The sequence below is a fragment of the Poeciliopsis prolifica genome, unplaced genomic scaffold, assembly GCF_027474105.1.
Source record: "Poeciliopsis prolifica strain line A6 unplaced genomic scaffold, Auburn_PproV2 SCAFFOLD001, whole genome shotgun sequence".
In the NCBI taxonomy this organism is placed as follows: domain Eukaryota; kingdom Metazoa; phylum Chordata; class Actinopteri; order Cyprinodontiformes; family Poeciliidae; genus Poeciliopsis; species Poeciliopsis prolifica.
The window spans coordinates 16,360,015-16,384,948 of NW_026562376.1; the positions used below are offsets into that span (position 1 = coordinate 16,360,015).

Genomic DNA, 24,934 nt, shown 5'->3' on the forward strand with positions numbered 1-24,934 from the left:
GCTGGGAGGTTTGTTTGTTTTTTTGATCATTTAAATTTGTTGACAGCAGTTTTAATTTGGACATTAATCTTAATCTATCACACCAAAGCTGCATAATGCAGAAACAGTTCAGTTATGTCTTTATATAAGGCTTGCCTTTACTTTTTAATCGTGAACTTCAATCGAGTCTGTTGTCATTCAGTCTTGTGGAGAGTCTGCATTTGGACTCCAACTGCTACTACTACCTACGAAACGAAAAGAAGCAAAATGTGGTTGTCAATGACAGTCACTTGTCTGGAAAATCAGATCTCAAAATATTCGTGATGTGAACTGTCTCAGATTTCAATTTGCACAATCTGTGATAACCTGGTTTCTTGCACCACTTTTCTTGCACCACTTTTGTTAAAAAAATAAATAAAATTGACAGGCTCCGTGATTTTGATTGGGACACGGGAAGAAAAAGACTGCATGATGGAGATGAAAAAGAAAAACAATCTGCATCTTATTTATGTATTTTATCATCTGTTCATTCACCGGGCAGAATTGATTTATGGAAATGAATGCAGAAAAAAGACTGAAGAGGAGAATATAGAGCTAAAGAAAATATGAGAATATAATAAAATATTATTTCTGAATCTGTTGCAGACAGGAGAAAGTTGGAAGACAACTGGAATGCAACGCTTCTCTACTGCAACATCAAACATTCCTAACTACCCCCCAAACATGTCACAATGGAAAAAGAACAAAACTTAGTTCAAACACTCAATCTATACCACACATTCTACAAACTGACACATTATGCAGCTTCAATTTTTATGATGAAAGTTCAAATTGGTTATGGATTATTATGCAGTTGTGAGGTGCATTTTAAATTATTCTAGAGTATTGTAAAAATAAAAATATTTGTTTGATTTAATTTTCTCCATATTTCAGCCAAAGTAATTAATGTCTTGTAGGTTCGGTCCCAATAAATTCAGAGGAAGTTGCAAAAAACATTCAATCTGATCGGCAAACTGATCGATGTGAAGAGATGGGCTTGACTAAAGAAAGTCATGTGTCCATCTTGACTTTGTGGAGAGTCTGCATTTGGACTCACATGGCTGCGTGTGCAGTCGACAATGTTGCAACATTGAGACGATTTCCATGGAAAATCAAGAACTCCAATGTGAGAAGTTCTGATGTAGTGAAGAATGCGTCACAGTATCCAAATGTGGTCAGCAAGTCTGCAGGCTAATGATAAAGATCTGGAAATTCAGGAAGAAAAGGTGCCCGGTCAAACATGGAAGAAAACCTGCCACTGGTTGTTAGAATGGTACAGCGGATTAGTTTACCGGCAGTTTGAGCTGCAATAAAATAGTTTATCTCTTACCCATATTCATGTGTTCAAATGACCTGGACAAAGCTGAGACTTAAATCCACTAAATGTTGCTGACAGGCTTGAGAATTTACGTCCACAGAGGCTCTCCAATCAATCTGATTAAGCTCATGGCAGTTCTAGACCGGGGCCCAGAGGGGCCAGTGCTCCTGTTCCGGCTCTTGTAGTGAAGACTTCATGTGAGGATTTGGTTTTTCTATGTGTCAATTTAGTTCCTGTGTTGTCTGATCTGCACTTGATTGCTCCCAGCGGTTTCTCGTGTTCTCTGATTACCCCTTGTGTATTTAATCCCACCTGTGTTCCCCGGTCCTTGAAGGATCCTTGTCGTGTCTTGACTGTCGTGTCGTGTGTGATGCAAAGTGTCTACCCGGGTCTCTGTTCCCTGTGCTTCCTTGATTTTTGTGCTTCCTCATTAAAACCATCACTGTTCATCAGAAATAATGAAATAATGATGGTTATTTTGTTGAATAATACCACGTTTATCCTCACCACCACCAAAACCACAAATTATGACACTTAATACTAAAACAAAGTCTTATGATGATATGTGCTGACATAGAAACCGCAGCTAATTGCTCCCTTGGATCAGATTCATTTCTTCCCTTCACAGTTTTACAATAAGTTAGAAATGTAGGTCTTGCACTTTTATTGTATTGAGATAAGATTGCACTTTTTATCTGCTAAGTCAGAGGTGAGCAACCTACAGCTTCTGAGCCAAACCCATCATTCATTTTATTTTGCAGCCACTACATGACGGCTGTCTGCTTGACCTGCTTAATTTCTTTCACTTTTTTTTTTTTTGCCACAGCATGCATCTGAACCGGATAAATAATGTTCCATAAGTGAAATGATGTCTGTTTGAAGATCAGTGAGGTGCTTCAGGGAGTCCTACTGCTCATTACAGTATCATTACTTCATCTTGGATATTATGACCTCCTGCAGTAAATGAGTTGAAGAAATATATGTGAGCATGAATCTGTGTCCCCTCCACACTAGACTGCCCATTAATGAAAAACCCTCCCTCCCCACTTCTCGTCTTCTTTTTTTTTTTCATAATTTACATTTGTTATGTGGGCTAATCACCGCTGGCTGGGGGCTGTGTGGGAAATGTGATTAGTGTGTGAAGCTCTAATTAAGTCTGAGAAGACTCTCACATACATTGGAGAGGGGCTGCACGCTCGCACACACCTCTCTCAGACCTGAACACAGAGGTCTCGTGCGCGCACGCGCGTACAAGATCAAAAAACACCGCGTCCACAGGGGAGCTGCTGCAAAGGAAAACTGATGCAACAAGAGAACAGTTGATCCATCTGCGTCTTCAGCACACATCACCCTGTCCACTGCAGTCCTATCGCAAAAAAAAAAACGCACGCAGCTTCGCAACGCGCGCGCGCGCGCACGGGCAGATGCGCTGACTCAGACGCTGCCGGTGCGCCCCCAGCGGCCGCGCGGCGCCGCTGCCGCTCCTGCGCCCGCGTTAAAAAGCGGCGGGGCGGCGAGCAGGGGCCACAGTGAGGAGTTTGTTTCAGCCGGAGACACCGAAAAAAGTTAGCGGCGGATCTTTTCTCCCCCTCCTCTCCGTCACTTTTTCATCACTGGTGTCTGACCTGCAGCAGCGTCCCACAGGAGCGGCGTCTTCATCACCTTCATCATCATGGCAAACAAAGCACAACAGCCTCCTCACCTGCACCTGGCCGAGGTCACCGCGTCCCAGTTCCTTGATATTTGGAAACATTTCGATGTGGACGGTAGGGCTCCTTTTTTCTTGTTTTTCTACGGGAAGTTTTATAAAAGACAAGCTCTTCAAAAATGTGTTTTATCATTAAAAAAATTAATCATAAACAATAAATGATGAACTGTCTTCTATTGTGGACTGTATTGTAATTAGGATGGAATTGCGACGAAGGAACTGGACCTGAATATGTGATTAGATTAGACTGGAATGAAATGGAATGACTTAAACTGAACTGGACTGTATTTATTATCTACTTGTGGTTTTGACCGTTTCCAGATTGTTGAAGACATTTGTCTTCGTTTGGCCCGCTGAATGAACTGAATTGAATTGGACACCTGCAACCCAGCTTCAGGTTCAGGAGGGATAAATCAGCTGAAAGATCTTCAAATCGAGAGATTTGTACATTTTCCTGAAAGTTATTTTTGACGGGAAATTAAAACCAAGTTGATTAAAGACCTTTTAAAAGTACTCTCAATGGCTGTTTTAGGAGGAAAGTCACATTTTGTAAAGACGTTTGCTTTTCTGAAAGAAGCGTGGCGCAAAGCGTTGTAATATTTTACCAATCTAAAAAGTTCACATCTGATTTTAGAACAGCCTGTTGTATGTGATAAACGCATTTCTTTAATACAGTAACATTTTTGATCATGTCGTGTGACATAACGGTGAAAAAAAGATGGAAAAATGTGGTGATTTGGAGATTAAACCCGATTAAAATGTTGTTTTTTGTGCGGTTGCCTCTGATTTGCGCAGCCTGTGCGCATTTCGGCAAAGTCCTGTCCGTACATGACGTACTGCCTGATGTTGGTGATTTTTGTTTCCCCTTATAGGCGTTTGCACTTTAATACGTTTTATTATTATTATTATTATTATTATTATTATTATTATTATTAGGCTATTTGTTTTTGGTGCGTAAGTTGTTGGTTCTTGCATGTAGATTGCGTCCCTGTTTTTCATTTTTGGGGGAATTCCAATTTACCATTGACCAAAAACATGCATACATGGTAAATTATACACTCTCACTGCATAATTGTGCTTCTCTATGTCTGAATGGTGAATTCTCCTCTCGCCTGCTGACAGCTGGAAATGGGAAACAGTCATTCCCAACGCTGCAAAATGCCACTGTTTTGAAAACGGTCGAATGAATCTCTACGTGCAATTTGTCATGCGCTTGATGTTTCACGCACGAAGAGATTTTCATAAGTTTTTAGGTTCATCAAAATGGAATCCATCAAGGCGACCCCACATGCACCCACAGGTCCTTTCGCATTTACAAGTTTGACTAATTTCTTGCCAGATCTGTCTGCTTTGCCTTATGCCACTCTGCACGAATCACCAAATGTGCATGAATCCATAAATAGTTTCCTATGTCTTCCTTTAAATTTGTCAACCTCACTACAGTGACCATGTGATGAAGCTAGCTGAGTCAGATTCCTGTCAACTCCCTGATGTTCCAAAAAAACACACCTGCAGACAAAGCGAGGGTGCTGCACCTATTTGTTTTACACACTTGCACTCTTGGGAATTTGCTGTCTGCGCGCTCATTTTTGATGCCTGCATACAAGTGAAAACGTTTTCCGCTGGGAAATCAAGCTAGGATGAGAAGCTGGTGGAGGCGCTCAGCAGCTGAGCTTCTTACGAGAGCAGAGAAAGTTACTGGTTTCACTTCGTGGGCCAGTTGGATTGGGCAGAAACCAAACCCTGCCCTTCCAGGTGACTCGACTTCTTCGTTGCTGTTTTACATAATTGTTGTTTTGCAGCGAGCCACTTTGCAAAACAAAAGTGAGGAGTGAGCATCCGCAGATTTGGCTGCGGGTGTCTGATTTCTGCTCTCATTACTGGAAGTGTTGCCTGGCACCGCAGATAGAAAGGAGGACTAATTTGTTTGTTCACACTGAGTAAACATCTCCAAGTTGCAGATGAAAATACACAGGAGGCGAAGCATTCAGAGACGATCGAGGCACATATTCCCTCGTTGGCACTGGGATCAAATCTCAGCTGGATTGCGTCGCTTTTGCAGCTCCTGTGTACTGCGCCCCTCTCATCTTTCTCTGCTGTTATCCATCAGGCCTTTTCACTTCAGCTCCTTCAAAGCAGGAAAAAAAATAAAAAATTAAACAACTGCTGTTCACTTAGCTAATTTTAGAGCATTAGCCATCAATTGTTTTTCAGTGGCCTGTAAACGGAAACTGAGAAAGCCTAGTTTAGCTCCTCAATTTACCCAAGACAAAACATTTGAATGGATGGAGCTTTGCTCTGCTTTGAAAGGCAAATGCAGGTTGTATTTGCTTTTAATACTCACTCAGTGTGCACACCTGCCCTCTTAGTAGGGTGAATTGTGTTGTGGGGTAAGTTTTAGCATCAAAACTAGAAATAAAACCTCATTTTCAGGGTCTCTGGAGGCGCTGGTGACGCAGAATCCTGTAGATCTTTTTTTTTTTTTGCAACCGGAGTTGGCATACTCTCACATAGATGCATATAACATCACATACCGACATGTTATTCAGTTGCAGTATGTTGGATCTGAACCAGAGTACAAAAAGCTTTATAGGTTATTATTCCTATCACTATATTCATCAAGTCAACGACAGGTTTCCTCAGTATGAGCCTCCAAATAAATTGGCACGTTTGATTGTCTTCACATCCCTCTGTTTAATTACCAAGCAGGACATTTCGTTCTAAAGCGCTTAAGAAAAGCTCTGCGGCAGCACATCACTGTCCCACCTATTCGGGAAAAAAAACAAAAAAAAAACAGAGATTTTATTCATGAGTTTTGATAACATCACAGGCACACACACACACATACATACACACGCACACACAAATTGATATACACAGAACAAAGGAAGCTAAGATGTTGGCTAGATGAAGAAAGGAAAAGTCAAATGTAAAAACAGCAGAGAAAGACAGCGAGCCGGAGCGAGAGGAAGTGGATGGCATAATCATCTTTGTTGGAGCTTAATGAGGCAGCTCTGCCTTCCAGGGTTTTATTGAAGCAGCTAGTGACATCGTTTGGAGCCATCTGTCCAGCCATTCAGCCTCGCCTCCTGATAGAATACTGGCACAGGTTTCCATAATACCTTGGTGAAGCAAATCAGACCGATTTGTCCCTAGAATGGATTCTGTCAGAGAATCAGACCACTGGGAATGAGAATGAAACAAGATAAGGGAGAGAGAAGATTAACTTTACGGCCCTACGAGATAAGGATCCAAGAAATATGATTTAATTCAATTTAGGATAATGACCAAGAGACTAAATATAGTCATTTTTACCAACTTGGTTGACTGTAGGTGGGTGTAATTTAGCTTTAAATAATAAAATAGCTGATGAATTAGTCCGTTATTTCTGGAGTTGCACGAATTTATATCCACAGAGGAGGTTATCGTATCTTGATTTTCCAATCTTTCTATTAAAAGACGACCGACCTCATCTGCATGAAGCATTTTCTGACATAAAGTCCCATGAACACACAAGGCTGAAGGGGTGATCAGGTTGATGTTGCTAATGAAGCCCGTGTGTCTCTTCAGGAAATGGATACATCGAGGGGAAGGAGCTGGAGAACTTCTTCAGGGAGCTGGAGACGGCTCGGAGAGGAGCAGGAGTGGTGAGTTCAAGGAGAACTCGATCAGCAAAGCTCTGCAGCCCTCATAAAAGCTTTGCTAACATGACTGAACTGAATGTTTCCAGGACCCAACAAACCCCACATTCAGAGAAAGGATGAAGGAGTTCATGCAGAAGTTTGACAAGAACAAAGATGGCCGCATCGAGATGTCAGAGGTATCAGTACAGAAAGACGAATGAGAAAAGTTTAAGCTCGCCATAGACCAGAGAAACTCAAACGCAACCTGTCGCTTAGTTCAGATATGGTTGCAGCTTTCATCTGTTTTCGTGTTTTTGTCACACTTACTTGTTTCAACATGATCATTCAACAACGTTTAATATTGGGCGAAGACAACTGAAGTAAATAAATAGAAAATGCTGTTTTCAAATTTTGATTCGATCTGAATCATAAATTAGTTGCAACCTGATCTGTAGAGTCAAGACATAAGCTCTATCTGACAACATGGAGTGAGGAAAAGCACTTACACACAAGAAAAATTCAAGAACAGATGAGAAATAAAGTTTATAAATCTTAAAGGTATAGCAGCCTCGAAAGGGCTTGATACTCAACATCGGTCCCTCTCCATTCATTTCCTATGGAACGTGCACAATGAGTCGACAAAATTTTGCCCTCTTCCAGTCAAGCAACCGACGACATTCAGGGATGTGAAAGTTGTGTGAGTCTTGTACACATAGACCTGCACAAATGGGCTTGCAAAGCTATACAAGAGAGATGAAAAATGTTCAATCTTTGTCATTGGTACTCCAACCAATCAGTGAGGGTTTCCCTGATTGGCCAATGAGATGAAGGTGGCTTACACACTGCAGTCAAATACTGCAGACCCTGCTGGCTAAGAAAGAGACAAGTAAACAACTGCGTTTATAGGAAAGTTATAAGTGTGTTAAAAGTAAACAAATTATCCAAAGAACTGTAGGCCACAATTTCTCCACACTGATACATGAGGCAAAAACTCATCGACGGTTACCAGAAATGCATAATAACTGGCAGGACCAGTCATTCAATTTAAAGATTTTATTTTCTGCACAGATCTTAGATGGTTTGGATAGATTTTTTTCTTCAAATGAAAGAATTCATTTGAAAACTACTTATTTAGCTGTCTCATATTCTCTGTGCCTGATATTTGATAACCTGAAACTCTTAAGTGTGAAAAAAAAACCAACAAAAAAGAAAAACTGAAGAAATTTGTAAGGAGACAAACAATACTGACTATTATCATTCTAACTTCTAGTGATGTCCATTTTACAACATGTGATGGGAAAAAAACACTATGGCTCAATATTGGGTTGGAACTGAGGATCTGTATAGAGTGTCCAGTCCTTCCATAAATTAAATTACTGCGGTGTATATTTGAATGTAATGTTGAGTTTTAACTTTAGCAGCACTTGGGGGGGAAAAAAGTGTGAGTGTTTTGGCATTCACAGAATCACCCTGAAATCTGAAAAAGAAAAAACTTTCAGCTTTCAAGCATCATCGTAAATGAGCTTCAGCTTCATCCATCGTCTGTCAGTGGAAAAAAATAGCTGCTGGGTGTTGATCACTGATTGGACCAAACTTTATATGTTATGGCCAAAGGGTTAATACACATCAAACATCAATGTTTATAAAAGTAAAAGTGAGGTACTGGCTTTTTTGGGAGAATATCTGTATGGGCAGTTATTATTGTGCATAATTATTACTCGACTGAGCAAGAAACACATTTTCCCATCGCAGTTCATTTGCATCCTATTTTCTAAACATGTTTCTTTCAACCCTGTTGACTACTTGCAAGGAAACGTTTAATGATTCTCTTTTCTTACCTCGTTACCTCAGGCCACACCCTCCCTCCTTACACAGAGAAGATTAAATCCATTAAGCATTTATTTTATCCATTTGAAGTTAGAAAATATCCCTGAAATGATGATATGGGCAAAATCCTCAAGTGCCTAATTATTGTGCACACAGTGTGGTTGGCTTGCATCCAGGTTTGCAAAAAAAATGCAATTTTCAAGAGACAAACAGATGCCATCTTCAATAATCAGAAGACGAAATAAGTTTTTCTATGTGACGATTGTGAGAAAGTATTTTTTTAAAAGCCATTATTTGGGGCTTAAATGGCTTGTTGGTGTATTTTCCTCCGGTATTAGCAGGAGCTTCACCTTGCAGTCTGTGAGTTCAGGTTTAGGTTCAAAGCGATGCGAGAAAGAGATTCTGAAATATCAATAAGCCATCTCTCGCCAGGAAAATTAATTAAACTTTCAGCTCACTGGATAAAGATCCACAGTAAAGTGTTTTCCTGAATATACTGAAAGAGTATTTCAATAAATATTCCCATCGAAGACATGGCCCAGCTTCTGAGGTTATGCTTTTTTATTATTTATTCCTTCGTTGCCCATTTGAGGCTTTGCAGACAAAAAGCTCCCCCGGCCCTCTCTCTCTCTTTCTCTTGAACTACACCATCTTGTGCTCACCACTGCCATTTTACTGTCATTTTTTTCCTCTCCAGCTGGCCCAGATTCTTCCCACTGAAGAGAACTTCTTGCTCTGCTTCAGACAGTTTGTCAGCTCCAGTGCTGAGTTCATGGCGGTAAGAGAATCTTTTGAGTTTTCTACCTGGACATTATTTTTTTTGTTTTTTTTTTTTTTTTTTTTCGCACAAACTACACTTGCCCCTAATGGTCAGTTCTTGTCAGTTCTTTGGGATGTTTTTTTTTTTTAGCACAGAATCCTCTTGCTCTACCAAAATGATCATTAATAAGAGCCACCGTACTTCAACCAATCAACTCTGTAGGTTGAACTCAGCCAGCTGCAGACAGACGGCATGTTCTCTCCATCCAGCAGCTGATGTCATAAAATAATTCCCTTCAGATAGTTGATGGTGTTCCAATTAGCAGCATAAAGTGGAAGACTTTGAATTCAAAAGACACAGACTGTCGCCTTCAATTGCACATGACTGCACATGTCTTAAAGTTGTATGATTTTTTTATTTTTTTTTTATTATCTAAATTGCACTCAGGGACTCGGGGAAATACATGGCAGAGCCATAAAAGAGGCATACATTTGAGGAACAGTAATGTCGTTTCTCAAATTGTGGCACGTGTAGTACTTGTAATTGTACACAATTATATTACCAGCTACATTAAATCAGTGACTCACACATGGTAAACATATTGTATTGCATTTTAAAGCTGTTGTCCAGGGTTTGTGCTTGAAAGTAGATTTGCAGCGTCTGGAGAATCTTAAACTCCCATCACCATGGTGTCCTGTACGAATAATTGGCAGAATATATGTCGTGTTTTAAAAAGCTAAAATACTCTACAGCAGGAGATTTGTGGACAGGGGAGCCTCACCTGATACCAGAGTACAGGTTTATTACAGTGTCCAGTGAGAAAGAGTACAGGAACATAAACAACCTCTTTATTTTCCTGAAGCTGTTTAAGGATATTGATGTCTTAATGCTGTGGGGAAAAAAAAAATTACATTTTACGCTCGGTCATTAAACTGGAGAGTAGAATTAAATGTCACCCTTCACAATGTGGATGTTCATGTTGATAAACTGCCATGATTTGAAGCGGCAACACTTGGAGAACTCGGGCCATATAGAAGGAGTGCTGGTCTAACTTCCAAGTAATTCAAAGAAGTTCTTGGCCAATTAGTGTCGAATGTCACTTCCTTGCAGAATGAGGAAACCTTCTAGCAATACGGATCCTTATTAGGAGAAAAAGGATGAGCCACCTCATCCTTCTCGTGCCGTACATGACAGAGGTCAGCTGAGAGGAAGCTGTGAATGACAGCGATGTTGTTGCCTTTAAAGGAGTTCTGTCCCGCCTTCACACCTGTTTGCCAACTCGGCTCTGCGTCTGCCTCCTCTGTGGCTTGACATCGTCTTCCCATGTCATAAAGTGTTGAAGCGCTGGCTGGATGTTTCTCAGACAATTGAAGAACTGAGTTTAATATCTTTTTGTTAGGAAAAAAAAAATCAAACAATTGTACAAAAACGTGAACAAACCAATCACAAGAACACATAAAAGTACCTGGACTAAAACGTCAAAAGCTGTAGTTCTTTGGCTCACTGGTTTAAGATGGCAAGCTTGAAGACAGGAGGTTCCCATGACAATCCTGAAACCAGTATTGGGAGGTTTTGAGGTGGGTCTTTATTTCAGCTGCCAAAAAAAAAAAAAATCTAAAAGCTCAATTTAGACATTGAAATCTTTCTCTTTCCCACCAGATACATCCCAGTTTTCGCCTCGATTTCTCCACTTTTGAACTATTTATACTTCAAGCATGAAATTCTCTAAATCACCTGTATTTGTCAGCTATACAGAAAAAATACATCCTGTAAAACATTTCTATTAGTCAGACAGTGGAGTTATTATTCATCCACAAAGCCTATAAAAGGAAAGTTAAATTTCTTAGAAACTACTTTATATAAAAAATGCCCCCAGTTTGAGTGCTGCTCTAAATTTTTCAATAAGAAGCCACCAGTGGAGCAACACAAAGGGCTTCCAAGAAACTAACACAGAATATTTAATTTCCATGAAGCACCTCATGAGAACACAGTTGGATAAAATGTCAGATTTTGTGTTCGGCCCGTTTGCATTGAAAGAGCCGAGGCAATTAGAAACCAATTACATGTGTGGGTCCTCGCCTGTCGTGCCACACCAAGAGGAAATATTGAAGTAAAGGGAGGAAAATGAAGGTGTGGAGGAGAACGATATAAAGGGCAAGTGAGACGGAAAGCTGGAAAAGCGGCGCCGTAAATGAAACGCTGATGAGAAGTTGAGGGGTTAGAGTTTTTGAACATCGTGGAGAGGGGGATTAATCAGTCTTTGTTGAAGGAAGAGGGGAAGGAGGGAGGGAGGGAATGAGGGGGCGTAAAGGTTTTTAAAGGGTTAGAATGAGGAAGCAGAAACTTCTATTTTCAGAGTCATATATAATGGATAACACCACTGTAGCTCCTCTCTGCAGAGCTCAGAGGAGGAGCAGAGAAGGAGGAGGAGGAGAAGCCATCCATCTTTGATAAGGAGCCCTTCTTTGGACAGGGACAGCTGCTAGATTAAAACATTCATTAAAATGACTTTCTCTTTCCTCTCTTTCATGTTGCCCCATGCCCTGCATGTGGGCGATAGGGGCTGTATTGGAAACAGCGTGATTACAGTAATGGCCGAGGCTTTTCAAATCGTCCCCTCTGCAACGATTTATGCTCTTCTGCACTAGAGAAAAGTGAAACCCTTGGTGTTCAAGGTGGGGGGGTGGAGAGAGAATTTATTCAAACAGAGGAGATGCAAAACACCGTGGAGATGAATTTCTCTCCATCAATGCTGGGAAAATCCTTTCAACTAAAACATTTGTTCTATTTTCTCTCAGGCGTGGAGGCGATATGACACAGATCGCAGCGGCTACATTGAAGCAAATGAGCTGAAGGTAAATGGATATGCTCATCAATACATTCAAACCATCGAGAAATAGTTATCAACAACCTCCAAATACTTTAGTGTGTTTCTTCATAATCCTCCATTGTCATACTTATGCTTTGTTTTTTTTTTCCTTTCCTCCGTCACTCACTGTCATTTCCGCATGACCAAACATTAACAGGACTCCAAACCGTAATCATTTAGAGGGACTTCTTCTGATAATGCTCTTGTTATTCTTAATTCCTGCTTCAAATGTAATCATCAGACGATAATGTGTGGATGTATTTATGTATGTTTATGTTGCACTCCGCTCCTGCATGTCAGTGCATGTTGTTCGCACAAATAAACACAAACTAAAGAATGTGTCAGATAATAGTCTGTAACATTTTTCCTGTGTCATTATCATTTTTCTTTTTTTCCATTTTGATTGAAACGTTACATTTGCACAGTAGGTAAATTAGAATCGTCTTGCTTCCCATAAACAAACAAGAGCTTATGACTACAAAATATATATCAAATTTGGTTATGATTTTCTTTTTTTTTTTTAATTAAGAACAGTTTACAAGGTCAAAGCAAGCTCTCTGGGGATTGTTTTATTTCTCTGAACCCAGATGTGCCACAGAGACAGTTCTGTGCACTCATGGGATGAAAATGCTTTTTCCGTAAATATACAACTCCGCTATCACTAGTGACTTTGTGCTAAACCTGGCATCACATGCATGACTTTTGAGAGGAATTGCACAATAGATCAGACAAATTGTTAGATGAATTTGTTGAAAATGCCATTTACAAGCATGGTGTAAACTCTGGAGGACCAGGCCTCCTGTAATTAGGAAGAAATATAGAAATGAATAAAAGCTTGATAAGCAATATATAATTTAATAATCAAATTAATCTCATCTTGAAAAGAACAAAAAAGGGACTTATTCAGTCATTGATCAGTAAATCCAACATAATTAGATATTTCATTTAAATCTTTGTTATAATTTATCTCTAACATTTTTGTCGACAAGCAATTGAAGTTTTGGTAGCTTTTTAGTCTAGATGCTAACTTTATCTTTGGTAGTAGTACATTAGCCTGGCTGCTTATTGCTTTTTGGTGCTTGGATCAACTCAAGTGTTTCAAAAGGGCAAAGTGACAACCTTGTAACTGAGAATATGTTATTCTGATGTAATTGACTTTTAAATTTAATTTGTGTGCAGGTCACTCGAATTAGCAATGGTGAAAAAGTGACAAAAATCATATGTGGAAGGAGTTTAAATAACACCAAACACAGCTCGGTTTACAGTCCAATTTTGTATTTTTTTCACAATTACATTGATTATATTTTCTAGTTTACATGAATTATTCCTGGTATATAATATCACTCCACTGAATTTAAGCATTTCTGCTCCATTGAGTCAAGCTAGATGCAATGTGCCTACTTTATCACTAGATGTCACTGCATGGAACAAATTGCACCTTTAAAAGAAATTGAAGAGCATAAACATATTTTAGTAACATTATTTTTGGCTTTTTTGTTTCTTTTTTTTATTTTTAATTTAATGCGTCTCATGACTCAACTTATGTGAGGAAACTTGACTGTGGATATGAGATGCAAGATCTTGGAGCACCATAAAAATAATGTAGAGTAACTTCTTCCTAGATTTGCAATGATCCGAAGCAACTCAACACATACTCAGTACCTTATGCCATTGGGCAGGTGATGCATTGAGACTGAAAACATTCTCACTTCATCCTAACTCATTCGCTTGTTGAGAACATGGTGAAGGAGGACTCGCCTAATCAAATCACATTTTCCACATCTCAATAGATCAGAGCCTGTGGTATTTCGCCTTTGATCTATTAAGCATCCATTATCTTTGTAAAGAGGAGTCCATACACTGTAACCCTGCCCTAATATCTCCCTCCATGAAATTGTCAATAGTCTGTTCTTGCTCATAGTCGTATAGCATCCTACGTTTACCGTCTTGTGAGAAGGAATCGCTCTCCTCACCTTTCAAACGTACACAAAGATAATTGTCATCAAATGCGTTCAGCAACCTAAAGTTAGTGATCTGCTTTACGTGTCGTTTTCATCGATCTGGACACACACATCATGACGGTTTCCTCCCTGCTTACATCCTGGCCAACAGAAATGCCTTCTCGACCTAACTTTGGTTTCAAGTTTAATCTACTGAATGCGACACAGGCTGAATATTTTAATTCCATTTTTTGTAAAATCACACTACTTCTTTTCAATATTCGTTTGTAGCAATGCATGCCTGCGTTATCAGTCAAGCAAAAGCAGTTAACCGGTTTACACTGGAGACTTCAGTGGCTGATCCACAGGAAATTCCCCAGAGTTCCCCCTCTAATCCCCCCATTGGGTGTTGACTTAGATGCAAAAGGTGTTGCAGATTATGCAAGATGTTATTTACTTCAACGCCTCTTTTACAATGTTGGCTGAAATGTTATAAAAGGGCATGCTATTCACTGGGGAGGTGCGACGACTGACATGTGCAGATGCTGCTTGGGTTGTTTCCAGTGTCGCGTTTCTTCCAGCTGACCAGGTGCAGATGAGTTACTCAGGTGTGGCTTTTTGAAAGCTGTGGAAAATTGCAGATGCGATGCCAGGCACCAGACATGCGTCTCACCACATACTCGAGAACAGGCATGGAAAATATTGAATCACGTGAAACAATCCGTTCAGCGTGAAGCTTCGTGGCATAAAAGACTGCCACACTGTGTTTGGAAATACTTTTTAAACCATAAAAAATTTAATAATACCATTTCACTATTTTTTTTTGCCATGTATTTAGCGGCTATGTCTTTTTTTGCTTTAAATTTTATTTAATAAATGATCTTATGACGCATATAACGTTTTAGATGGCACTTTTACATTTCAAAAAACTGCGAATTAAAATTCAGGTTAAACAAAGCGAGATTGTTTTCTTATTTTTTTATCTTAATATTTTGCTAATGTGATGACAATCAGACGGATCATCTTTGGTTTTGTTTTTCTCCTGATCTGCATCCATTTATAGGGCTTTCTGTCAGACCTGCTGGAAAAGGCAAACAGACACTATGATGAACAGAAGCTGCAGGAGTACACACAGACCATAGTAAGACTTTCTTTGTCTCATATGTTAATACGCGTACTGTATCACTCTTCAACTTGCAGTGGAGCTGCACAATGTTTTCACCTCTATAGCACAAAGGTTTCAAGTTTGACCATAAGTGAAAATTCGTTCAAAAAGTAAATTGACTTTCTCCAGGAGTTTTCTTACACAATCAGAATCAAATTTATTTCACATATTGAGTTTTTCCTTTTGTTTGCTGTTGTATTTTGTGACAGACCAATGCAAAGTTGTGTATCATTATAAAGTGGAAGGAAAAGAAAACTTGGTTTTCAAAACTGTTTTACAACTAATAAAAAAAAACTGTGGTGTGCATTTCTAGCTATTCCTTTTTAATTGTAATTCCCCTAATAAATCCAGCGCAAATCCAACACACCCAAATGCATTCAAACACCTACTTAGAAAATAGAGTGCAGCTGCGTGTGATTTAATCTCAGCACAATTCAGCAGTTTTGTGAAAGGCTTTAGAGATTTGTTAGTGATGTTCAGTGGGCAAACAGCCCCGTTTAGAGGAAGGAACATATTAGACACACCAGGAATAAGACGGTTGCGTTGCTAAAAGCAGGATCCGGTCCTAAACAATTTCCCAAGCTTTAAAAAAAAAAAAAAAAGACATTACTGTCCTGCTAAACCGACAAGTTGAAAAAGGAGAACATTAACAAGAGAATCAGCAAAGAGGTTCTTTGCAGGCAAAACTTTGTGCATGGATGGGAACTCGCTCAGCACATCATCTTGAAGAGTCATTCCCATGGAGACACTGGGATGGAAGCATCATGCTGTGTTTTTTGTTTTGTTGGTTTTTTTCCAGCGGGACAAGGAAACTAGTTAGAGTTGATGGGATGATGGGGGGGAAGGGAATATTAGAAAAAGACTGATAAAAGAAGGGGAAAGACTTGGGGCTGAGGTTGAGGTTTGACTTCTAGCTGAACAGAGACCCTAAACATAAAGCCAGAGCTGAGGTGGGAGGGTTCAGAGATGCTTTTCAGGAAGCCTAAATAAGGTAGAGCTATTTTACAAAGATGCCTGATTAAATATTCAGTCTCCAGTTGTACAGAGGAGAAACAGCCAGCATGGAGACTATAAACTGCAGCAGGAAAAGAGGATTTGTGCAAATGCCCCTTTTTTGCAAAACAAATCAAATCAAATAAATAAATAATAATAATAACAAAAAAAAACATATATCTTTGTCCTTCAAATTCACAATCATGAACTACTTTGTGCTTGTCTGTCACAAAAGTGAGCATAACATCACAAAATGAGAAATAATTCAAGGACTGTCCATCTGGTCTGCTGGACATCAGAGATTTGCTGTTTTTGGTGACAGCAGTGATGTGGTGGTAGTGACCCATTATACTCTGCAGGTTATCTTCAGATGCAGTAACATCTGCTTCTCAAAAACCCTGAAGCTAATCTGACTTTTACAAGAAATCTCCTCAATGCTCAGAGAAGACCATTGTTCCTCTGTGGTTGCTGCAAAAGATTAAATCAACTGAGGATGTCTATTAATTTTTGACCCGTTTTCACTGTAAAGACATACTATAGAAAAGTTCACTTGAAAGAAAAGATTGAAGAATGTTAATTAACATCTTTCTGAACAAAAGAAGACAAATACTTATCTGGTGTTGAACATTGTCAGCAAAACTAAGGAGTGCGACTATCAACTGATACAAAAAGAAAATGTACTTCTTTTATCCACCAGGCAAAATAAAACCTCATTTCATCTGAAATGTCAATAAGGCCGAAATGGGGCAATTCAAAACAATTAGTTTTGTATCAGATTACAAATGCAGATAACTAATTTGGTTAACGTTTGAAAAAGTATTAAAAATGAATCTTTTAGCTTGGATTTGTGCACTGTACAGAAGGTCCCTAATGTCGTACACTTGTTGGTCACATGTAAATGATTTTTTTTTTTTTTAAACGAGCCAACAAGGCTGGTTCTGCGTTAGATTTTATCTGCAATTTATGTTTTAGTGCGTTTCATTTCTGTGTTGTTTTGTAGCTCAGGATGTTTGATCTGAATGGAGATGGAAAGCTGGGTCTCTCAGAGATGGCAAGGTGACATGCAGTTTCACTTAATTCCCTTCACAGTATGAAAAGTTAAAACACATTTCCTCCTGATGTTCATGCTCTGGCGTCTGACTTAAATAATTAAGCAACAGTTGCACATGTTGCTAGACCTGCTAATTAAATCCTTTTTTTTTCCCTACAGGCTCCTCCCTGTCCAGGAGAATTTCCTTCTTAAATTCCAGGTATGGAGCGGAAAACCACCAGCACAGTGGTTGCCTCACAATTGTTTCAATAACAAAAACAAATTAAGAAATGTTTAATTGAGTAATCTTTGTGTGAACTGCAAAGCCTATAGATAAGTTATTTACACAATTACAGTTTTTCATCTATCTTAAGTTATCTTTAATTGTTTATTCTTAATTCTTAATTCTTAATAAGTAAGTCAATTATATATGCTCGTGCACAGTGTTTTTTTTTTTTTAATAAATTTTTGTGTTCTGGGGTTTATTACAGGGTGTGAAGCTGACCTCTGAGCAGTTCAATTCCATCTTCAATTACTATGATAAGGTAGGTGGCATTTGTTTTCAAGTTCTATTAATCAGTTTTATCAGGGGTGGCGTGGTGGAAACTGTGACACTATTTCTGCCATAACAGCCTACATTTTGCTGATGTCTTCACATATAATGACTCCACCGATCTCTGTGGAGAATAAATAGAATTCAGCTAGGGAAGTTAGAGTCTCGCGATCTATCCAAGTATATTGATGCTATGCAAAATGGGATTCTGTGGCACTTGAAATATAGCAGGCTAACAAATATTGGTAACAAACCACTACTTGTGGTTTCAGCATTAAACATGCAGATATCATGACAATGGCCTCACCACACCTCTTTTTATCTAACTCACAAAAATTGTTAGATGTTCGTACATAGATTTTATGTTTTAATAGGAAAAGTTGTGTTTACTACTTGCTCTTTCATTGGAAAAAATTGCAAATAGCATAGAGTTTGGCTTTCGAATAGGAAATGGCCAATGACTGTCAATAACATTTTAATGGCAAAGCTCACCGAGGGCTTGTGAAAAATTAATAAATAAATAATATCGCTCTATTAATTTAAGTCATATTTAGCCTGCATCTGGCGATCAAGAAGCGCTCCTCAGCACTGTCCTCTTTTTAAGTGACAATGTTTGTAAAATTTCAGTAGGTCTTATAACCTGAAGCACGTCATAAAAATATCCCAAGACTCTTAAGTTCCTGAAGTCTGCAGAGGAACCCTGCCACATGCCCTGGTTGTTTACTTTCTGCATTTCAGCGTAAACTGAGGCTGAATCATATATAGGAGGGCGTTAGCTACGACTGGAGCCTCTTGGGCCTTTAACACAGAGGTGACTGCTGTTGAATGGAGTTTTACTTAAGTTCTGTGAGAATAAATGTTTGTATTCTCTGTAAAAGCTGAGCTGTCCCTGCATGGACATTTTGAATTTTCTAGCCTGAGTTAAACTGCGTGTATGAATATTGTTTGTTTTGAGGCAGTTTTTTTTTTTTTTTTTTTTTTGTTATTAAACTAATGAGTATGCAAATTTCTTGTTTAAGGTCTTTTCGTCCACCTAGGGAAATGAGTTAGGGCGGGTGCACCTGTCCCTATGCAAACAGCTCACGGTTGTTCAGCTGTGGTTTACTTATTTTCCAAAACAGAGGTAAATCTGTTGGGAAGGACAGCAGCGAGGGATATGATGCAAGGCAGAGGGGACGGGAGCTTTACAATGCAGCTGCTAAATCATTTTTATTGTTTATGGTTCGCTATCAGCTTTGTGAAGCTAGGGATGTGCTGTTATAGATTGTAGAAAGGCTGAGTCAGGTTTTTGGGGAAATAAGGATTTCAATTTAATGCGGTACGGCATTGGTTTTTGACGTGGCTCAATTCTTAGTTGTTGTGGGTGTTTTCCATATTCCTCATAGGTGTAATAAAAACTGGGATCTGAGATATATTTTACTCTTACCAGTGCTGGAGCAGCTGCATTGATTTAACTAAGTCATGAAATCTTTAATGGTTCCTTTTGGAAACAAAGAAATTATTGTTTGTTTGTTTTTTGTTTTTCTTTTGTTTGCTGTGTTGACTACACTCATTGCAGAAAAACTACAAAAACACCAGTAGTCTGTTCTAAAAATGCAGATTTTTTATTTTATATGAAGCTGCAAGCACACTGTTTAAATATGTCTAAATATCACAAAGTAGAGTATATTTTAAAAAAATCTAAATAAAATAAATTAATGTATTTGTAATAAATGTTTACTGTACACAGAAAACATTTATTCTCTTTTCTATTTTCTTTCTTTCTTTTTTTTTGGTATCTATTTGGTACCAATTAAATACATAGGTACCCAAAAAAAAAAAAAAAGCCAGAACCGCCTGGTTAGCTGTTCCAGTCCACATTGCTTGGTATACATACTTAAAAGTTATGGAGTACATACTTAAAATTAATGGACGCGTTTCCTCTCGTGATAAATATAAATTCTGGCTGCTGCAGTCACTGGTGCTGAGTCTGTGGACTGTCAGCTGGACTCTAATGTGTCTCCGGGTGACCACATCCCTTCAAAATCCAAGATTGCCCACAGCTTTAGACAGACATTCGGATATTCAATGTGACTGTGTTTCTCACAACTCGGCAGAGTGCCAGGTCCTTTATCCTTAAAGTGGAGAATAAATAGAATTCAAATTTTATTCCCCAAATCTGGTACACTTCAAACTGGCTGTGTCAACATCAAAGAGCATCTTTTTAAAGGCCTGGCAGGATTCACTGCTCTGAAGTCATCTTGAGACTGAGCCCAGTTGAACAGATCGCGGTTCGATGTTGTTTGCCAACGGCAGACTTCCAGTAACACAGACTTATCTCCTGGCCCAAAACCCTATAAACACCACCGTGAGACATAACTCATTAATTAGCAAACAGGCTCAATATTGGCTTTACAGCTAACTCTCTTCACATTATTGTGAATGGAAAGGCTGGTACATTCATGACTTCACCATAAAATCCTGAATGTGGCTGAGCAGAAAGTCTGGAAAAAAGGAAACAAACCAGTCAGAGCAAAAGTTTCTAGGGAGTAAAACATTTTGGGTCCCTCTTTGTCATGAGGGCCAAAATCATCAAGTTGAACGCATTTACATTTACAAACCATTTTTTGGTTTTTGAATCCTGAAAATTATTCTTTTATTTGCCTATTCGGGAAATAAACCAAAATAAGCAAGAGTTTATCGAAACAAACGAAAAGTAATCAAGAGTTCTGCAATTTATTGCAGATCCAAATCAATGAAATGTCAAGAATGGATCATTTGTTGTTTTAGTCGAAGTCTGCTTCTGTGATAAGTTGCTGGTTGCTATTTATTGCAAAATTTAAATTGATGCAAAGTACTGGTCAATCAATAGGAAAATAATTTATGTTGAATTAAACATTTTTTAAGAAATTCTACTTGTTTATGAAAAAAGTTGTAAAACTAATTGTGCATCCTCATCAATTGCCTGTAGCTTTCCAGCTATTTGATTGTTTTCAAAGTATTTCTTCAAATTTAGGCAGTTGTTTTTATGACATCTGTCTAGTCCTTTGACATTACAGAGGAAAAACAATATAAAAAATAATTTCTCATACAATTTAAAAAGTAAAAAAATAAATCAATAAACAATATCACTAAATGTTTGCATAAGTATATTATACAAAAACCTATTGAAACCATTGGTACAAATTTAATCTGTGATTCACAATGTGTTCTGACAATAAGGCCAAAACATCCTAAAGGCCTAACGATTAGGACTTCAATGTGATATTTTGGAAATATTCTGTTGAAATTGCTGGTTTCTGTTGAAACAACACAGCTCCTAAAAAGCAAGAACAGCGTTTGAGGTGACAAGGAGGAAAACCTCACAAGAGCTGACAAGAACAAACTCCTGTTTATTTTCTAGTTTGACCTTCATCCGCAATGATCATTGTAATGAGTTCGCGTTCATGAAGCTTATGAAGAATTTATTTTGTAGTGCTTCATTTGTCTTTTTCAATTAGTCGTGCTACTTCGCTCGGTCTGCATCGTTTTGTAGGTTGGTGTGTACGAGGATTTAAAGTTTCAGTGAAAAACAAGACGTTGCGGCATTTCCTCCAGTCTTTTTGATGTTGCTGTTCTTTGGTGGACAATAAGCTTTTATTGCTCAGAAAATAAACAAAAAAAATTTTGTCTCCTTCTCTTGCTAATGAACGAGTGGAGATAGCCGCCTCTTCACCTCGCCAGCCTAAAGGGGATTAAGCTAGTGTGAGAAAATAAAAGGATAAATGAAAAAAATAATTTGCAAGAAAGAGCATGCATGTTCTCACATTGTCTGTTTTGTCTTTGAAAACCTTTTCTGAATGTCTTGAGTTGAAAATACCCATACTGTGTTGTTTGCTCAGGATGGGAACGGCTACATTGACGAGCAAGAGCTGGAAGCTCTCCTACGAGACCTGTACCAGACCAAGAAGGTGAGAGACGGATAGGATGTCTTGCATTCTGTTAAGTGATTTAGGTCTATCAGTCCACACTGTGTCTGCGCGCAGCTCAGCTGGCCATGCAAGTTCAAACATTAGCTTAGACTTCGGGGCCGTAATAACATTTCTCCGCCATCATTTTTCTTCCTAATATGCTTAAAACTGGCTAAATGCATTACCTCTCGCTACGCCTGTATAACTGAACATGCTGCATGTGATTCGTATGTGTGAGTGCTCTGATCTCAGTGCTCCAGAAGCTCAGATCAAAAGCTTTACTGGTACCAGCAAGACATCCAACCTCATTAACTGCTTATCATCGGAGTCCAGGATTTGTTGAGAAGAGCCAAAAGGGAAAAAATGTAATTTTTAGAATTTCTCAGAAAACAAGAACAAGTATTTTCAATTGAAGTTTGGTCGAAATTACAAGAAAGTGAGGAGCATACATTCACCGTGCAGAGCTGCAAGTCTCATACATGATTAGATTTGTCGATTTTCTCTCTGGGTACTCGGACTTAATTAAACTTAATTAAACTAAATTACAGGAGGACTAGTACTTGCACTAGTACATTTTTCACACATTTACGTATAAATTGCTGGTGTTTTAGTGAAATGTTTTGAAATTGACTCAGTTTGTATGTTGTTCTAGAGTGTTGGGAGTCTATTTAATATTTTCTCTTTCTTTTTGGAAAAGTTGCAAAATAAACCTGGCATTTAGTCAAAATGACAAGGGCAAAACCCTCCTTTGAATCCAGAGACCAGGGGAAAGGAAAAATGATTGTCTAAAAATTATACTTCCTTAAGTTTTAGGTTTTTCTCAGGATCATAAATGTGTAGTTCAGAGCTCGCAGCCTGACGGGGTCCAGTCCTAACAGTCCTTTTCATCCTTTGCATTTTTTGCAACTTGAACCAAATATTTTTGTTATTGTCTTTTACTTTATGTGAAAAGCAGCAGTAAACAAAATATAAAATCAAACCAAAATCCTTCACCTATGCCTGATTTCTTCCCTTTCTGTCCTCAGGATGTGGATGTGAATAATCTGATGGGCTACAAGGAGAGCATCATGAGCCTGTCCGACGGTGGGAAGCTCTACCGTGGAGAGCTGGAAATCGTCCTCTGCAGAGATCCGATTGTGTGACTTCTTCCTTCTCTTCATTTGCATATCTTTGATTTCTCTCTGCCTGCCTTGTCTTCTCTTTCTCTCTCTCTCTCACCCATTTCCAGCTGAGCGGCAACATATGGTGCATGTGCCAGACACGTCCCTTCCCCATTCATTTCCTCCAAATATTCCTATTCTGAAAAAGACGGAATGATACGTGCACTGTCAGCACAAGATAGCTCTTCTTCTTTAAAGTCATAATTTGTGAATAATGACCTCTCAGTGCTAACCATCTACCTGTTCACTGTCAAGCTTGTCCTAATTTACCACCTCTGACCTCATCCCTGTCCATGCCGTGCCTGAGATGCAAAAATTCGGCTCCACAGAATAAACAAGCCCTCAATCCTTGACCCGACTTCATTACCCAGTTCATTCCCTCGCTCTGTCAGCTTTGCAGTGTACAAGCAAACATGCAGACAGATGTGGCTGATTGATTGCATTTAAATTCTGAATATTTTCCGTCTCCTGAAACCATTAGAACCTGTGTGTGCCATTTCCCATGATATGATTTTCATTTTCAATGTTTGTTTTTGGCTGATGCTGTCAACAGAAGATATTAATAAAGTATCTTAAGATAAAACTAATTGTATTTCTGTGAAGTATTTGCATGTTTAATTTGTATATTTTTTGTTTAAACAAAGAACAGAGGTTTTGAGATTTTTAAATTGCAAGCGGGATACAGATGAAGATGTGTCAAACCACTTAAAATAAATTTTTACTGATATATATAGATACGTTTTTCTGCATTAGAGTCCATAACATCATAAATCTTTTGATATATCAATATACACATATATGTTTGATGATCTCTAGTAATTGAAAACAGGATGTCACTGGGTTATTTTTCATAGCCTAGTGAACCAAGTCATCAGTGAAGAAGTTGACAAAAATCTTTTTTCCATGGTCAACTCAAGCACACTTTCCACTGAGCAATAGGTCTGAATGATTTGATGCACCATTTCATGGTCTGGCATTTTCAGGAGAGCATTTCCACTTTCAGCTGGACTCTCACTGGACTGACAGTCAAACCCAAACAGCTAACATTGCATCGTGCTGTGGGGACAACAAATGTCTCGCGATTGTTGCAAAAAGTGCCGATTTTCTGTCCCCCAATCAATGGGTTGCATTGTGTGATGCCACACAATGCAACTGTACCAATGTACAATGTATGACATTGGTACATGTCAGTTGCATGTATTAATACATGCAACTGATGGAGCTCCAGGGAGGGGGCAGTACGGGTCGGTCGTATGAGTCGGTTTTACAATTGAAACCGACTCATATGTCCAGAACCTGCTCTCCACCCAATATGAGGGACCTAGAAACCCTCCAAATGGGGAGGGTTTCCACTGAGTAGACTGAGTAAAGTATCACCATTTACTCAGATGATACTTGTTACAAAAAAGCCTCACAACCAGAGTAATCATGCAAAAGGGGACGGCTCAAAAAACAAATCGCATGAAAGAGAAGGACTGTGGTGGATGTGGCTTATTTTTCATAGCACACAACTTAATAATGGAGGATCAAATGATAATCCCATCTGACGTAGCCCGTAAAGAAAGTCAAAAGTGTGTCTGATGTGTTAAATTTCAGGAACACTCAAAACCTAAAATGAAATATTCCAGAATGAGACATTAAAAATGATTAAAACTGACAAGCTCAAAAGTTTTTCGCCTATTTCCATTGGTTGCTCTGGAAGGCTTCAAGCTCTCCATTTGAACTTCAGATGGGAGACTTTTGCTGCCGCTGAGCAGAGATGTTCCTCCAGAGACTGGAGGATAGGACATGATATTTCTAGTAAAATCCTTGTAATTGAGTTGACATGCTTTTAAGGCAACCTGAATAATACAGCACACACACAAATTCCCATCTCACAGAAGAGCAGCTGCAGATCAATTAATCAGAAGCATTTAAATCTTTATGCGACTCACAGCTGCTCAGAACCAGAACTGGGGTCTAAAAATTTATGTTAGGATTCGTATTTTTTAGTAAAATTAAAAAAAAAATTGGCTTAACCTTTACAGAAACTTTTAACAGA

At 38.8% G+C, this 24,934-nt stretch overlaps 1 protein-coding gene across 1 annotated transcript; it reads left to right on the forward strand.

Annotated features, from left to right (window-relative positions):
- The first annotated feature begins 2,810 nt into the window (after nt 1-2,810).
- Nucleotides 2,811-23,476, forward strand: calb2a (calbindin 2a). Its single transcript, XM_055032220.1, has 11 exons — nt 2,811-3,102; nt 6,615-6,691; nt 6,775-6,864; nt 9,192-9,272; nt 12,053-12,109; nt 15,127-15,204; nt 17,222-17,277; nt 17,432-17,471; nt 17,743-17,796; nt 21,665-21,733; nt 22,759-23,476. The coding sequence occupies exons 1-11, from the start codon at nt 3,009-3,011 to the stop codon at nt 22,873-22,875; spliced, it is 813 nt and encodes a 270-aa protein (XP_054888195.1). The 5' UTR covers nt 2,811-3,008; the 3' UTR covers nt 22,876-23,476.
- Nucleotides 23,477-24,934: the final 1,458 nt, after the last annotated feature.